The sequence below is a fragment of the Garra rufa genome, chromosome 21 (genome assembly GCF_049309525.1).
Source record: "Garra rufa chromosome 21, GarRuf1.0, whole genome shotgun sequence".
Taxonomy (NCBI): Eukaryota; Metazoa; Chordata; class Actinopteri; order Cypriniformes; family Cyprinidae; genus Garra; species Garra rufa.
This window is the reverse complement of record NC_133381.1, coordinates 24,807,561-24,823,578: the sequence shown is the minus strand read 5'-3', so window position 1 is coordinate 24,823,578 and position 16,018 is coordinate 24,807,561. Positions and strand designations below refer to the sequence as shown.

General features: G+C 36.8%; 2 protein-coding genes across 4 annotated transcripts in view; one reads left to right on the top strand and one right to left on the bottom strand.

The window, feature by feature from the left end:
- cnksr1 (connector enhancer of kinase suppressor of Ras 1) overlaps nucleotides 1-7,395 on the top strand; it is a 57,286-nt gene extending 49,891 nt beyond the window's left edge. For all 3 annotated transcript variants that reach the window (XM_073826766.1, XM_073826767.1, XM_073826765.1), the window contains 5 exons: nucleotides 514-587; nucleotides 898-971; nucleotides 2,578-2,680; nucleotides 2,808-2,986; nucleotides 6,077-7,395. In XM_073826766.1, coding sequence (XP_073682867.1) covers nucleotides 514-587; nucleotides 898-971; nucleotides 2,578-2,680; nucleotides 2,808-2,986; nucleotides 6,077-6,400 — 754 coding nt within the window. In that variant the 3' untranslated portion in view covers nucleotides 6,401-7,395. The remainder of the gene's footprint in view (nucleotides 1-513; nucleotides 588-897; nucleotides 972-2,577; nucleotides 2,681-2,807; nucleotides 2,987-6,076) is intronic.
- A 259-nt stretch (nucleotides 7,396-7,654) lies between these two features.
- On the bottom strand, nucleotides 7,655-12,776 carry cldn23l (claudin 23-like). Its single transcript, XM_073826768.1, has 2 exons — nucleotides 12,629-12,776; nucleotides 7,655-11,528 (listed from the first exon to the last, which is right to left on the bottom strand). Exon 2 carries the CDS (start codon nucleotides 11,489-11,491, stop codon nucleotides 10,820-10,822), a length of 672 nt encoding a protein of 223 aa, XP_073682869.1. The 5' UTR covers nucleotides 11,492-11,528; nucleotides 12,629-12,776; the 3' UTR covers nucleotides 7,655-10,819.
- Between the last annotated feature and the right edge of the window lie 3,242 nt (nucleotides 12,777-16,018).

Sequence of the window (16,018 nt, the reverse complement as noted above, 5' to 3'; positions counted from 1 at the left end):
CATCGAAAGAGTTTTAAGCCATTTATGTTCATTATTTAGAGACACCGTTGTCCAGATATTCGGTTGCCAGGTTGCACTTGTCGATCTAAGCCTCATTATGAAAGCTTTGAACTCTAAAATGAATCTTAATGACTTTGACCTCCTGAGTGGCACTTGAGGAGCTGCAGTAAAGCAGTGAGTCAGCAGACGCAGCAGAGTCAGACATAGAGAGCAACAGTGTCGGTCTGTCTGTGGCACTGGAGATAGTGTGAATGCCAAAGCTTTTAGCCTCTTAAACACTCCCACCTCATGTTATTGCTTTGTACTACAGCATACACACACACACACACACACACACACACACACACACACACACACACACACACACACACACACATTCAATAATTTTTACCATTTCAGAATTTTTCACAGATCACCTCTGCCCCCTACTGGCCTTCACAGAATACGACACAATATAAATGACAAACATGTGAATTGCTGATAAATAAGTGATCTCTCTCTCTGTCTTAACAGATGGATTAATTGCTTAATCACAGCCATTCAGAAACATAAGAAAAATGTTCAAAGTCAGCCAGACAGTGAAGAAGGTAGGAAAACAACACATTCACATTCAGTTATTTTTAATAGCTGGCATCTTTACACTGCCAAGTTCTGTGAAAATATGCAATGCCAAATTAAATCTGTACTACAATACTTGCTTCGATAAAACACTACATGAGAACCTCTTTGTATTTTGTCAATCATGCGTGAAAATCAGCAGTCAGAGTGTATGTTTTGTTTGATTGATTCAGACAGAAATAGATTTACTCCACCTCTTTGCCGTAGTATGTGTGTTAACACATTTTTATGGTATATATGCTGTACTACTTTGTCAATACAAAATGTTTTTGTTGCCAGAATGTTACAGTGAAACTGAATCTGAGGAGGAATCGTCACGATCACCACTTTCTCATCGGAAAAAAGTCCACACGGTGAGGGAAAACAGACACATATGTGCAAACAGACAACCTGTATGATTATTTTTTTCTGTGAAACACAAAATAGATATTCAGATATTTACACTATAGTTGAAAAGCTTGGGGATTAATCAAAAATACAGTACAACTATAATTTTGTGAAATATATTATATTTATATAGTTTTTTTGTGAAATACACTACCAGTCAAAAGTTTTCGAACAGTAAGATTTTTAATGTGTTTTGAAGAAGTCTCTTCTGCTCACCAAGCCTGCATTTATTTGATCTAAAATACAGCAAAAGCAGTAATATTGAGAAATATTTTTACTATTTAGAATAATTGCTTTCTATTTGAATATATTTGAAAAAAAAATATTTATTCATGTGATCAAAGCTTAATTTTTCAACATCATTACTCCAGTCTTCAGTGTCACATGATCCTTCAGAAATCAATTTATTATGCTGATTTGCTGTTCGGGAAACATTTGTATTATTATTATTAATATTTAAAATAGTTGAGTACATTTTTGTCAGGATTCTGACACTTTTGTTTAGCAAGGATATTTTAAATTGATCAAAAGTGATGATAAAGACATTTATAATGTTACAAAAGATTTCTGTTTCAGAAAAATGCTGTTCTTCTGAGCTTTCTATTCATCGAAGAAACCTGAACAAAATCTGCTCAGCTGTTTTCAATGTAATAATAATAATAATAAATGTTTTTTGAGCAGCAAATCAGAATATTAGAATGATTTCTGAAGGATCATGCGACTGGAGTAAAGATGCTAAAAATTCAGCTTTGAAATCTCTGGAAAAAATAATTAAATTTTAAAATATATTAAAATAGAAATGTTATTTCATAAAGTAAAAATATTTTTTGCTGTACTTTGGATCAAATAAATGCAGGCTTGGTGAGCAGAAGAGACTTTAAAAAAAAAAAAACATTAGAAATCTTACTGTTCATAAACTTTTGACTGGTAGTGTATATAATATTTTATAATTAAAATAATATTTTTCTATTTTAATATATTATGTTTTCATGTATTATAAAATGTTATGTCTAATGTCTACTATGCTGATTTGCTGATCAAGAAACATTTATGTTATTACCAGTGTTGTAAACAGCTGCTTAATATTTTTGTGAAAACCTTGAAACATTTTGTGAAAGCCATGAATCATAAATGGCCATACTCTCACTTTTGATCAGTTTAATTAATTCTTGCTGAATTAAAGTAAGAATTCTTGAACTGTAGTATAAAATATTGCCACTTCACCTTCATTTTGTGGAAGAGCTGTTTGGATCATTTGCTATAAATTCAGAACTTTACAATAAAAAGAACACTTTTCAGTAACACTTTACAATAAGGTTAGTTAAAATTAGTTAACTACATTAGTTAACTTGGACCAAGAATGAACAATACTTCTACAGAATTTATTAAGATTAATAAATGTGTTGTTCATTCATGTTAGTTAATACATTAACTAATTTTAACAAATGACACCTTATTGTAAAGTGTTACATTTTTTTCTGTTACCTAAACTTACAAATGAGGAAAATGGCTGTGTACCTTTCCTTTATTACATTAAATGTTTAACAGAGATTCTTCTTTCTTTTGTCATAGAAAACTCAAACACAATCAAACACACTTCCTCGAACAAAGGGAAAGCAGAACAGGATGTCAGAGCCAATAACCATTTCACAAGCAATGGGCAGTAAAATTGCAGGTAAAGGATCATCGTAAATCAGCCTCTCTATATCTTGTAGCGCCTTCAAAGCTGTGTCAAGAAAACCAGTTCTTTAATAAAAACCAAAGCTTTCATTGAACAAGCCAAATCTTGCTATGTCTCTAAGGAAAAGTAGATGAGATGGATGAAATGTTCCACAGCCTGAAGAAAGGAGGAGTGTCTCTGATTGGACAGAATCAGCCGACGACTCACGACCAGCTACGTAAATCCTTCATCAAACGCAACAAAAACCCTGTTATCAATGAGAAGATACACACACTCCGTGCCCTCCAGAGTACACTTAAGGTAAGACTTGCATCTATGCACACAAACACTAACAACCCAGCATAAACTGTTATTATTTTTAACTTCCTACGTCAATCATAAATTTACTACACTACCAGTCAAAATTGGACAAGTTAATATTAACTAAATGTTTTTAAAAGAAGTCTCTTATGCTCCCCATGACCTCACCTATTTGAGGAAAATATTGTGAAATATTAGTACTATTGAAAAAAAAACGCTTTCTATTTTAATATATTTTAAGATCTCATTGTGACCTGATCCTTCAGAAATCATTTTAATATGCCGATTTAGTGCTTAGGAAACATTCCTTATTGTTCATGTTGAAACAGATGTGCTTCTTAATACTTTTTTAATAATTAATACTTTTATTATTATTAGGAAATCGATAAACTGATCAAAAATGACATCAAAGACATGTGTAATGTCTTCAGAACAAAAGAGTTCTATTTGGAATAAGGGCTTAACTACTAACTTTATAGTAATCAATGAATTCTCAAATAAGTCAATTTCCACAAAAATATGTTTTAACATTGATAATAATAATAATCATTATTAATAATTGAGCACCAAAAATAATTGATAAATGATCAATTAAGCAATTACCGGGGTTCAAGCGCCTTAAGGCATTATAGCATATGATAAAAGACATTACGTAGCAAGCCTGTAACCACCTAAATCAATGATTCAAAAAAGCTTTTTTGGCAAATCCAGGTAATTTACTATAGAAATGTTATGTTTTTTTAACGCTTATGACTGTTATAGCAATGACTGTGGTCCGATCTCCTTAAAACTTGCATGCTTGTTTAGAATCACCTGTCGCATGAGCTCACCAAGTTTTGTGAAGTTTTGAGTTTTCCTTTAGACTTTATAGGGTAAATATAGGGAGGCCCCTTTTTTAAACAACCCGTTATAGCTTCCCAAAGGGTAAATTTAAACTTTTTTTTTATAATTATTGACCTAGAGAATCCGGAGAATTGTACTGCTGTGTTTTTCCAGATAAAACCTAGGACTAGTTCACAAAGGGAGGTTTTTTTTTTACATCTTCTCAATCATTTAACAAACATTGTGATTGGTAGCAGTACATTTCTAGAGGCAAAGTTGTCTGAAATGAGGAGTCTTATTATATAATATAAATATTGTACGTATATGTGGGGAATAACGCACAATGTACAATTGTTTATACCACTGAAAAATATCGTCCCCAAGTGGCCTCCGTTAACCATCTCTAATAGGTGCTCAAAAATAGGCGCAAATATCCTTGTAGACACTTCTGGCACTTTGAACCATGACCATGCATAGTGCTTTTCATGTTAATAGGACAAATGGTTGCATACAGTGCCTTGCAAAAGTATTCATACCCCTTCATTTTTTTCACATTTTGTTTTGTTGCAGCATTATGTTAAACTGCTTTATATTACTTTTTTTCCCACATCAATCAATCTACATCTCATACACCATAATGACAAAGCACAAAACAGGTTGATCCCGTTGCATAAGTATTCATACCCTTTTCTGGGACACTCGAAATTTAGCTCAGGAGCATTCATATTGCTTCTAGATGTTACCACACTTCGAGTGGAGTTAAACTGTGGCAAATTCATTTGAATGAGTATGATTTAGAAAGGCACACACCTCTCAGAAAAGGTCTAACAGATGAAAATGCATATCAGAGTATAAACCAAGTCCTGAGGTCAAGATAACTGCCTGTAGAGCTCAGTGACAGACTTGCGTTAAGGCATGATCTAGGGAAGAGTTCAGAAAAAAATCTGCTGCAGTGAAGGTTCAAAGAAGCATGTCGCCTACATTATCCATAATGGAAGATGATCGGAACAACTAGGACTCTAGAAAATGTCTGCCAGCCCCCATCCAAGCTGACAGAGCTTGAGATAATTGTCAAATGCAGATGTGCAAAGCTTGTCACTTCATACCCAAAAAGACTTGAGGCTGTAAAGGTGCTTCAACTATGGACTGAGTTAAGGGTATGAATACTTATGCAATGTACTCATTTCAGTGTTTTATTTTTAATAAATTTGTAAAATTTGCAAATCTGGTTTTTGATTTGTCATTATTATGGTGTATGAAGTGTAAATTGATGTGGGGAAAAACTAATTTAAAGCAGTTTAACATAATGCTGCAACAAAACAAAATGTGGAAAAAATTAAGGGGTATGAATACTTTTGCAAGGCACTGTAGTTGTAGACATTTTTATGGTTTTCCCTCATATAGTGCCACCAAAGTGGCAGAGCGCTGCAACTTTTTTTTTATGTGACATCAGATTCAGCTCTTACATATGCGTTCTGAGCGAAGATACCTCATCTTCAGGAATTATAGGCATTTTACTAAAAGTGGCCCTGCCTCTTTTCAAAAGTTTTGGTTGCGATTTATGACGGTAAGTTGAAAGTTATTTTTTTTAATATAATTATTCATATTCACTCTCCAGAGAATCTTTCTGCACTGGTTTGGTTTCGATGGGGCGAAAAACCTAGGACTAGTTTGCAGGTTTTTCCAAAAAATCCAAAATACCCAAAAAGTTCATGATCGAATCTAGCGTTTCGTGAGCCAAGGATTCCAGCGACTTAAGCGATTTCGAGTGATTTCGTACTTTTGATCGCACTAGAGCCCCCGTTAGGCCAATTGGGGTGAGCCTTGGGGACATTGATGGTGTTGTTAGTACTAAAATCCTTCCAAGTTTCAAGTCTCTATGACTTACGGTTTGGTCTGCACTGTCAGTTTTACATAGAGGTACATAGATTTTACATAGATCCTTGGCCATGCTAACAATTACGATAGGGGTTCAGTGCTATGCGCTTGAACACCTAATAATTGAGCACTAAATCAACATATTAGTAGGATTTCTGAAGGATCATGTGACACTGAAGTTTAAGTTGTAATACAGTTGGAAAATATTACCGTTTTTACAGTATTTTGATCAAATAAATGCACTGCTGAAAATCAGAGACCTCTTAAAAACCTTTTTTTTTATTATAATTATTCCAAACTTTTGACTGGTAGTGTATGTAAATACCCAGGTAAAGTAGGACAGGCACACAGCTGTCTCTTCGTTTCTCACTGTCTGCTGGTGTTTCCTAGGCGAAGGAAGCAGAACTTCAGCTGATTAACAAGATTTTGGAGGACTCTGAGTTCTCACCGGAGAAGTTCCGTCACTGGAAGAAGTTAAATGAAGAGCTGCTGCAGGACATTGACAGACAGTACAAACAGACAGACTCGCCAAGCATAGACACAGAGTCCAAGGCCAACGACGAGCCAAGCAATCTGAATCTGAGTGACGGAGAACAATTGGTAGATGCAGAGGCAACTCATGACGGAGGCTCCACTTCTACAGAGACGCAGGTGCTGATGCAAACGCATACAACACTCACAGACGAAACTACAGAGAACTACTTTTACATATGACACCTTAGATACTGTGAATCCAACCGTTTTCTTCCTGTACTGTATTGAAACGTAACTAAATGAGAAATGAAAGTCCAACACTGGGATAAATATATGGATTTGAATTGCAGAGCACTGGCTGCTTTATCAGAGGATCTATCATCTGGAGCTTTTCAAAACTACTTCGTATTCCTGCTGTACGTGAATTTATGAACTGCGTTATGCTGGCAAATGAACAAATCTAACTTTAGGCACTTGCTAAAGGATGTTGATTATACTGATGTATGTCATTTTAAAATATATATATTTTAGATTAATTATATTAATATAATCCATATTTGTTTTTACGTCAGGTATGTGTGTAAGGTTTCCCCTAATATGTCAAAAATATTTTATGAATGTTTCCGGTATGTTCAGACATGATAGACAAGAAAGTATTGCTTTTATAAGAATGTGTTTTTTTTTTTATTATGTAAAAAATTGTATGGCAGTGCAGATCTTTAAAACAAGTTTAACAGGCTCGGAAAAACTATATTTCCTGAGGAAAAAAAGATACCTCATTGTGCATAGTTTGTATTAAATGCCAGCAATGGTCATTTCCCCAGATTTGCCACACAGTGGCGCCCTGTGTTTTGTTCACGAGGTGTTTCACACTCACTCGCCTGTTTCTTTGAGTCTTTCTGTGTTTTTATACCAGCAGTGTATAATCATGCATATAATGGCTGTTTATATATATTTCCATCTGTAGCTTTATTTTTAACATCACAGTTTTTTTGTTTATCCAAGACAAAAACTGGTTATAAAGACATTGTTGTCAAAAACTGATAAACTCATCTCTTGGTAGAGAGCAGTTAGTGTTAAGTGACTTTTGTTTTTTTGTGTCTCCTGACAAAGGAAAAATCCCAAAATGTAATGATAATTTATTTCATGTTGCTTTTCATTTTTGTTTATACACACAGGGTGTAAACAGAGATGTGAAAAAGAAAGAAGAAATAGAAACATGAGATTTGAATGTTTGTCATTTGCTTTTTTTTATACAAAATGCGCAATTACAGTATGTTTAAACAGAGCCAAAGCCACTCTTACCACACTTGTTTCACTGAAATTGGTTTAAATGCTTATTTTGCAAAAAATATTTTAAATAAATTAAAAAAATACAATCTTACCAGACAGTAATTCTGCTCTAATACACTGCAAAGCAAAAATTTATCCTCGCATAGATATGTTTTGGTGTATGTTTAATGTAACAATTGATCAGATTTTCTAAGTAGAGTGATTGTCTTGCTCAATCCAATACAAGAAACTTAAAAAAAAAAAACTTGAGTCTGATCTGACCTCAGCTCTTGTGATGTGGGAATGTACAGGTTCAGGTTGCTATGTATTTACCCAAACAAATTGTTTGGCAAAATCATTATTAGTTAGCAAGACAAGCCAATAGATAATTTGAGCAGGTGTGCTGACAGAAATATTACAAGCAGTTGTTTTTCACATGACATGGACAGCAGAAAAATGCTTTGCTTTGGAAACATTTACCAGTAGTCTAACAAACATAGTATCACAGTCTAAAACTACACGTATTTACAACGATTTATCAGGTACAGATAGTAATTTATTACAGATAAATATGTTACAAATTGTTTTCAAGCCGTAAGTCTTGCGCGAAATGACACATGACACATATTTCACGCACTAGCGGGAAAAGCCAAAAATGCCAACGTGGCTCTAGTACATTGCTTTCATTTTACGACAGCTTTAGGGAAGAAAAATACAGTACTGTCATGATGAACAGCAAAACTGCTACGATACAGAGAACTAATACAATCTATAATGTCATCGTCTTATCAACTGAGGTACTGCGTTTAAATGAGGCGCGTCGCATGGAAGTAGAAAAAAACACGTTTCAAGTCGTGTTTTTAAAAGTTGACTGAACTTAAAGGCTAAAGCTATTCCCAATACGGTTAAATAAATAAACAAATAAATAAATATTATAAAGTGCACAAGAATGCAGAAACGCATTCTGTGTTAAAGGGATAGTTCACCCAAAAATGAAAATTTGATGTTTATCTGCTTACCCCCAGGGCATCCAAGATGTAGGTGACTTTGTTTCCTCAGAAAAACACAAACGAAGATTTTTAATGAAAACCGGTGCAGTCTGCCAGCCTTATCATGGACGTGGATGGGCACCAAACATTTAAAAGTAAACAAAATCATGCACAGACAAATCCAAATTACACCCTGCGACTCGTGACGATACATTGATGTCTTAAGACACGAAACGATCGTTTTTGCGAAAAACTGAACAGTATTTATATCATTTTTTACCTTAGATACACAGCCACGTCCATCTGTCCTGAGCACGAGTTTAGCATCAGGCACATTACATGTGTATGCGCTCTGGCGTGGAATACACAAACGCCGGAAGTGATCTGTCGCGTGTATACGACACTCATTGTTTACACAGTGTACAGAGAGTGTGGGTATAGGGTTTTTCAAAATGGTAATTAATTGCGCTTATCCCGATTGTTCAAACCGATTTAAAGCTAAAAGATTACGCTTGCTTGCGCAAACTCATCCGGGACTTTTCACTAATTTCCCCTTACGGCGTTTGCGTATACTACGCCAGAGCGCATACACATGTAACGAGCCGGATGAAAAGCTCGTGCTCATGGCAGTTGGACGTGGCTGTGTATCAAAGGTAAAAAATTATATAAATACTGTTCAGTTTTTCGCAAAAAAACGATCGTTTCGTGTCTTAGGACATCAATGTATCGTCATGAGCCACAGGGTGTAATTTGGATTTGTCTGTGCATGTTTTGTTTTACTTTTAAAGGTTTGGTGCCCATCCACTTCCATTATTTGGCTGGCAGACTGCACCGGTTTTCGTTAAAAATCTTCGTTTGTGTTCTGCTGAAGAAGCAAAGTCACCTACATCTTGGATGCCCCGGGGGTAAGCAGATAAACATCAAATTTTCATTTTTGGGTGAACTATCCCTTTAACCTGCTTCCCATTCACACCAAGAATGATAATGATCTATCATATTTTTCAAGGAGAAAGTAAGCTGTTTTCGGTGAATGTGCAAGACTTCCGGTTCATTAGCAACTGTAGGGAAAACAATAACAAAGAGCAGTAAACTGTAATAGTGCTTGCACTACAAACCAGTGTGTTCATAATTAAGATAATACTTAAAAATAACATGGTAAGACACACCAGTTTGCAATATCAAGCAGCAAAACAAGTTGTTTTGTACAGCTAAGAATAGCTGGAAGTGACTGACAACGGAAGCCAGATTGATTAAGTTTACAAATGGCCGCGCCCGCTCTTATGGGAAAAATAGGTGGATATAGTTTTAAAATCGTTCTACCTACAGCAATAACGCTAATAACTACACAGATGAGTGATGTCAATGAATTTGCTTTCAGAAAAATAAATGACTAAAACATTGACTAATAAATTAACCCTACTGTGAAGAAGTTGAGCATTAAAGCAGCAGACGACAAAACTGCAGTGTACATTTATAACAAACAACATTATGGTTTGTTGGTATGGACACTAATATAGACCAATTTGGAGTAGACGTCAAAGTTACATCACTTGCAGCTGCTTGCACATTGTGGTGGCAGAAAAACACTGGTAACAAGTGGAGGGAAACGGGTAGAATCCATGGAATAACAGAAAAAATGTATTGTTGTGCCTTTGAATGTCAAAATCAGAATCCAAACCTTTTTAAAAAAAAAAATACAGACGTTGTTTAAATGTCTAAACGGCCAGGCTAATGGATGAAACCTGCTATGATTACTCTACTTTTAAAGCATAAATTTGATTTAAGCTATAGGTTTACATAATATTCACATATGCAGTTCATAGGGGACATATTATATTAGCCCTACAGTTACAGCATAAAATGTTATTTAAACCTATATCATTTTACATAACATTTAGCTATTTTATCTCACAATTCTGACTTTCTTACTCGCAAATGCAAGTTTATGTCTCGTATTGCAGACTTCATAACTCGTTTTAACCCAACCATAGCGAGTTTGTGAATTCTGAGGGGAAAAGAGCCAGAAGTATGGGACAAATTCATGTCTCTGAGTGGATTTTGATGAGTTGAATTGCGAGAATAAAGTCAGAAATTTGAAATATATGCTCAAACTTACATTTTTTTATTCTTTTATTCCATGGGCTTTTTCTGTCATTTTCTGCCACCAAATAGGCTCCACCCACTATAAACATCACTGTTTGCAAGTGGTCTATAGAGTTACTGTTATAGTTATTCTTGGTGAACAGGCCTTAAAGGAGTAGTTCACTTTCAGAACAAAAATGTTCATTATTTCTTTCTTCAGTTGTAAAGAAATGGTGTTTTTTTAGGAACACTTTTCAGGATTTCTCTCCATATAGTGGACTTCTATGGTGCCCCCGAGTTTGAACATTTGGTCCATCTAACAATTCACCTCATACATCTCTGCACTGTCTTTGAGTCTCTGCTTGTGGCAAGCACACTTCATGCTTTTAAACCCATAGAGCAGCGCGGCCCCTCCCAGCACCTGTACCCAAGCTCCCACCCACCCGAAATACAGCGACCCGGCCGGGTGTAACGTTAGTCGGGGTGGCTTGTGTACGTTGAGTCCTTGCGTCTCGGATATGGTTGAATCCACCTCGATCCCCAGCTTCGAAAGATTATGAGTGTACACTCCTAACGCAGCCAAACTGAGCACACCTGCCAACGCCACCAACAGGCCACCAGCTGCCGCTACACTCCTAAGCGGAATGTCAGTCCAGCAGCGGACGCCCACGCTGGCAAGGACAATCCCTGCGCCGCACAGGAAAAGAGACGACAGGACCATACCCTGGACCATTCGAACCCGGGCATCCCGCTGGTAGGACCCTGACACAGGCCAGCACTCTTTGACCTCGGAGTGCACCACCTGCAGGCAGCTCTCCCACAGACCGTCCGAACGGAGTAGGAGGAGCTCCGTGGCTCCGCCCCGTCCTGCCGCACCCAGCCGCGCCTGTCCCTCCCTCCACTGCGGTGTGATCGCAGCGGTGAACACCAGCACAAGGCCCAAGGGAGCAAACACTACCCCCATCAGCATGGACGCTGGAGTGTGCATCTGTGTAGCTCTTCAAGACGAAACGACCAGCAAAGACCTGGGTGAAAAGAGTCAAATTTCAGTTACACTCGCATCCGAGTCATTCAAATTCCCTCTGACGCCCATCAGAGGAAATATATTAGCGGTTTTCGCAGTCTGTTAGATCTAAAAGAGAAAGAGTGCGCACTGTATATGCATGTCTTGTTAGCCGATGACTCTCTCCTTTGAGCTCTAAGAAACATCGTCACTCCTGGCAACCAGCACAGTGGAGGTGAATGGCCCGCTGTTGCTAAGAGACAGTAACCTGGACGATCCGGTTGCATCTTTTGTGGTACATCTGAAATGGTTCTAACACTATCAGCCACAGGTGCAAGTCTCTGAATGTCGTTTTCTGACGCAAATGTGTGGTTGTGTTGTTGCAGATAGTGTGAACTGGATACATTTTGAACAAGTCTTACGAACATCATACGTAGACAGGAAGCCAGACGTCTGGGAGCTGAGAGAGCTGATGTCTGTTCCAGAAGGCAAGGACAAAGAGACCCTGCGAATGATGCGATGCTATAAAAAGATCTATTTTAATACACAGACACCAGTCTGTGGAGTATCTTCATCATCTAATTGGTTGTTAACCTGAATCTTGACAATATCACCTTCAGAGGTATCTGTGAGAGGGGTGTGGGCGAACGTTTCAACAGTTTGGTCAATCACGGAATGCACTTAGAGTGAAGTCGCATCTATCATCACATCAATTTCCTGTTCCACTCACTTTAGTTGCATGGCAACCCAAAAACAAACATTTCAAAGGGTGCACTGGCAGCCGTATGTTAATGAAAAGACTGAATCTGCCACACCAACAAAATGTGGCTACTCAGACACCTGTCTTCAAACTACACTAGTTATTAAAAATCTGGAAAAACAGCATGACGGAGAGATCGGAATTACAGTAGTCAAGCTTTGATTTTACGATTAAAAAAAAAAGGCATCATGAGAAGGATCAACAGGATGAGGCATATGCAAACTAGCCACAACAGACCCCAAAGATGCAAGACAAGTGTATTGACCTGCTCTCCTGACCTGGTTTTTGCGTTCATCCCAGAGATATGACAGTCATCTGCTTTTCTATTTAAATCACACATAACCGAAATGTCTTGTACTCACCTCTCTGCACAAGAGTGAATGATCATTCAGCTGTTCTCTTTGTTAATTCGTAGATGGATCCTTCTGCTTTCTGTTCTTTCTCGTTTTCTCGCTCTCTGACTCTCTCTAGTCTGGTGTATGAGGCTTTCCATACACCCCCGTCGTTCTTTCAAACAGACACACACACGCAGAACAAACAGCAAGACCGACGTGTGCTGACTGCAATATGCAGACTGCCTGCTGAAGCAGGCGATCTGATGAAAGAAAATGTAGATGAATTGAAAAAGTCAGCCTGCTATCATATGAATCTTGGCTATATAGATTTATACATATTTATGAAATCCCAAAGAAAGATGTCAATCAGTGTGTACATGAGCCTTGACCCCCAAACATACTCACTCCTGAACAAACATGTAGGTAGTCCTTACGTCTTTGACAGGGTTCTGACTTTATTAATATAAAACTTACAGTAAGTGTACATAATGTCCCATTTGTTTACTTTTGGATAGCATTTTTTAAAAATATTATTTTATTGCAAAAATATCGATTTATTGCATTAAAGCTGGAAAGCAATAAAAAGGAACAAAGACATGGTTGTAGGGTATGCGGTGAGATACCCTCATGTGCAGTTGACAGTGCAAAATGTGGGGTAAGATGGTCCTTTACCTGGGGCAAGAAGACTTTTACAGAATGTTTCAATGCCTTTTGATAATAATAATGATTATCAAATAAAATAATTATATTATATTATAATTATTATTAAAAAAAATAATTCTAATTATCCACTTCTTTTTCCCATAAGATCAATATTAAGCTGTGAAATGAGCTGTTTTGTACAGCTAAAAACAGCTGGAAGCAGATGATACCGAAAGCCAGACACATTCAATTTACAAATGGCCAAATGCAAACTGGTATGTCTTATCATATTTTATTGTATTATCTTAATTATGAACACAATGTTTTACCGTTTACTTCACTTATTCCTCTTGTTATTTCCCTTCGCCGGCTTATGAACTGGAAGTTTCACACATTACCAGAAAACAGCTTACTTCCACACTGAAAAAAATGGATGGATAATATAGGGCTTGTGTTAAATTATTTTCAGGGAAATGCACAGCAAAAGTAGTTCCAGGCAGGTCTTGACCGCATTACATGTTCATATCACTTCGCCAAATGATTTCTGTTATTTCAAAGGTCCTTACAGCCTACAACAGCAAAATAACCGAAACCCACAACAACACTGACTGAGCAAATAAATATAGTAAACAATAGGATAAAATCCCAAATTATTTCCTTTTTTTTCCCCACAAAATTAAGTGTTGTGGCTGCATCATCACCTCACGTGTGCGTTATTTTCTATTAATTCAATAGGCCATTGTCAGTTATTCCTTACTTAATATTTATATACATTTAAGTAACATACTATGTCTATAACAATTAAGTTTTGACAATTAAGTTGAATAATTAAACAACCAATTACAAACATATTAGTGTCATACATCATCCTTTTTAGAGACAAATTAGATGTAGAACTGTTTTGACTATTTCAGCCAAACTGATAACTGGTATTCAGAAGAAATGACAATATTAAGGAAAGCATAGATATTTCTTAAATGTATTGAGATAAGATTTTGTTTCATTTTAAGTCAAGAGACAAAATTTAATACTCTAATTATTAACAGAATATATTTTTTGCTTTCTTGGTGTTACGAAAATTCAGCCTATGACTGTATTAAAATATTGACTCACTGACACAGAAGCAATTTGATAAGTCCAGGCCCAGCTCCAGACTCAAATCAAAACCACTAGAAGGCAAGTAACCTTTAGCCAAAAAAGTGTAATGGCTTAAGATAACATTGTGGCGCAGGGAATGAGACCAGACGCCTTTTTTAATGGATGTCAGTGGAGGAGAGGCTTCACTATGGTGAATAAACAGCCTTTTTTTTAGGAAATAGTTTATAATTTATTGAACTGACTTTGAATTGAATTAATGTGTATGGTTATCAAGGCAATACTCCCAATAGACTAATCTCCTAGAGTTTTTTATATTTTGAATTTTTTTTTATTTGTGTGCATTTACAACACTATTTACTTTGTATTATATCATCTTTGTATCAAAACTACAAAAAAAACCTAGTAAATGCTAATGCAGGGGGTTTCTAATGCAGTGTCTGTGGGAGGGATGGTAAATTTGACATTGTTCTATCCTCTGACTGCCGTTATCAGGTGAAAAAGGTCCATAGTAAGACAATCTCATGCTTAAATCGGTAAGGGTGTTTATTAATTTAGTGACAACGAATCTCTTATTGAATCCCTTAGTGACAATAATGAATCTCTTATTTACATAGTGTCTACACTTAGTTATAATGAGATTATTCGTGCTGAACACAACACCTGGATTCTAACTTAAAGCCTCTGATGCCTCTGTGATTGGCTACATTGCTCAACGCTGCAAAAACAACTTGAAATAGAAACATATCTCCAAAGCACAAACCATAGCGCACTGGATAGTCTGCCAAATCTGCAATGAAATGCTATTATTACAGCTTTAACAGGGGGTGCTATTGATTTCGTTTGAGGGTGAAATCTACATAGAACCGGGCCTGGATGAGTCATGTTTAGTGGCCGCTCTGACAGTTTAGGTGTGTTCGGTTCATTCAGTATAGGATTGGTCGGATTGATTCGAATAGATAAGTCTTAAGTGTTGGGGCAATTCTTTAAAAGATTCATAAGAGTCAAGTTTGTGAATCAGAATACACTAGAACTGGGAATCAATTCCAAAAATAATCTATTCTGAGGCATTGGGAATCGAGGTTTGGAATCGACCCCATCGAGGGGAATCGCCTCCTCATTCAGAGCCGTTTGTGCAAATGTATTAAATTATTTACCTGCCCGACAGCAGCTCCAGCATAAGGCTAGTGAAGTTATCTACACTGCATGATGAATAAATCTCTTGCCACACACTGCACACGTCTACAACATAGCTCTGACGCAACCACCGATGATCATCGCTCTAGTCAATGCTTGTGTTTACATCAGCCGCGGATGTGTTTCGATCCTCTGTACCGCACACGTCATTTGGCGCAGCTCTGACATCTTGAACCAGAGCAGTTCGTGTCCACTTTAGTCAATGCTCGCATTTATACAAGCCACCCTGCGGCTCGCTGAAGAATCCCAGAAGTGGCTGTCCATGCTACATCGCTTAAAGGAACACTCCACTTTTTTTGGAAATAGGCTCATTCTCCAACTCCCCCCGAGTTAATAAGTTGATTTTTACCATTTTGAAATCCATTCAGCCGTTCTCCTGTCCTGGCGATATCACTTTTAGCATAGCTTAGCATAGATCATTGAATCCTATTAGACCAATAGCATCGTGTTCAAAAATGATCAACGAGTTTCGATATTTGTCCT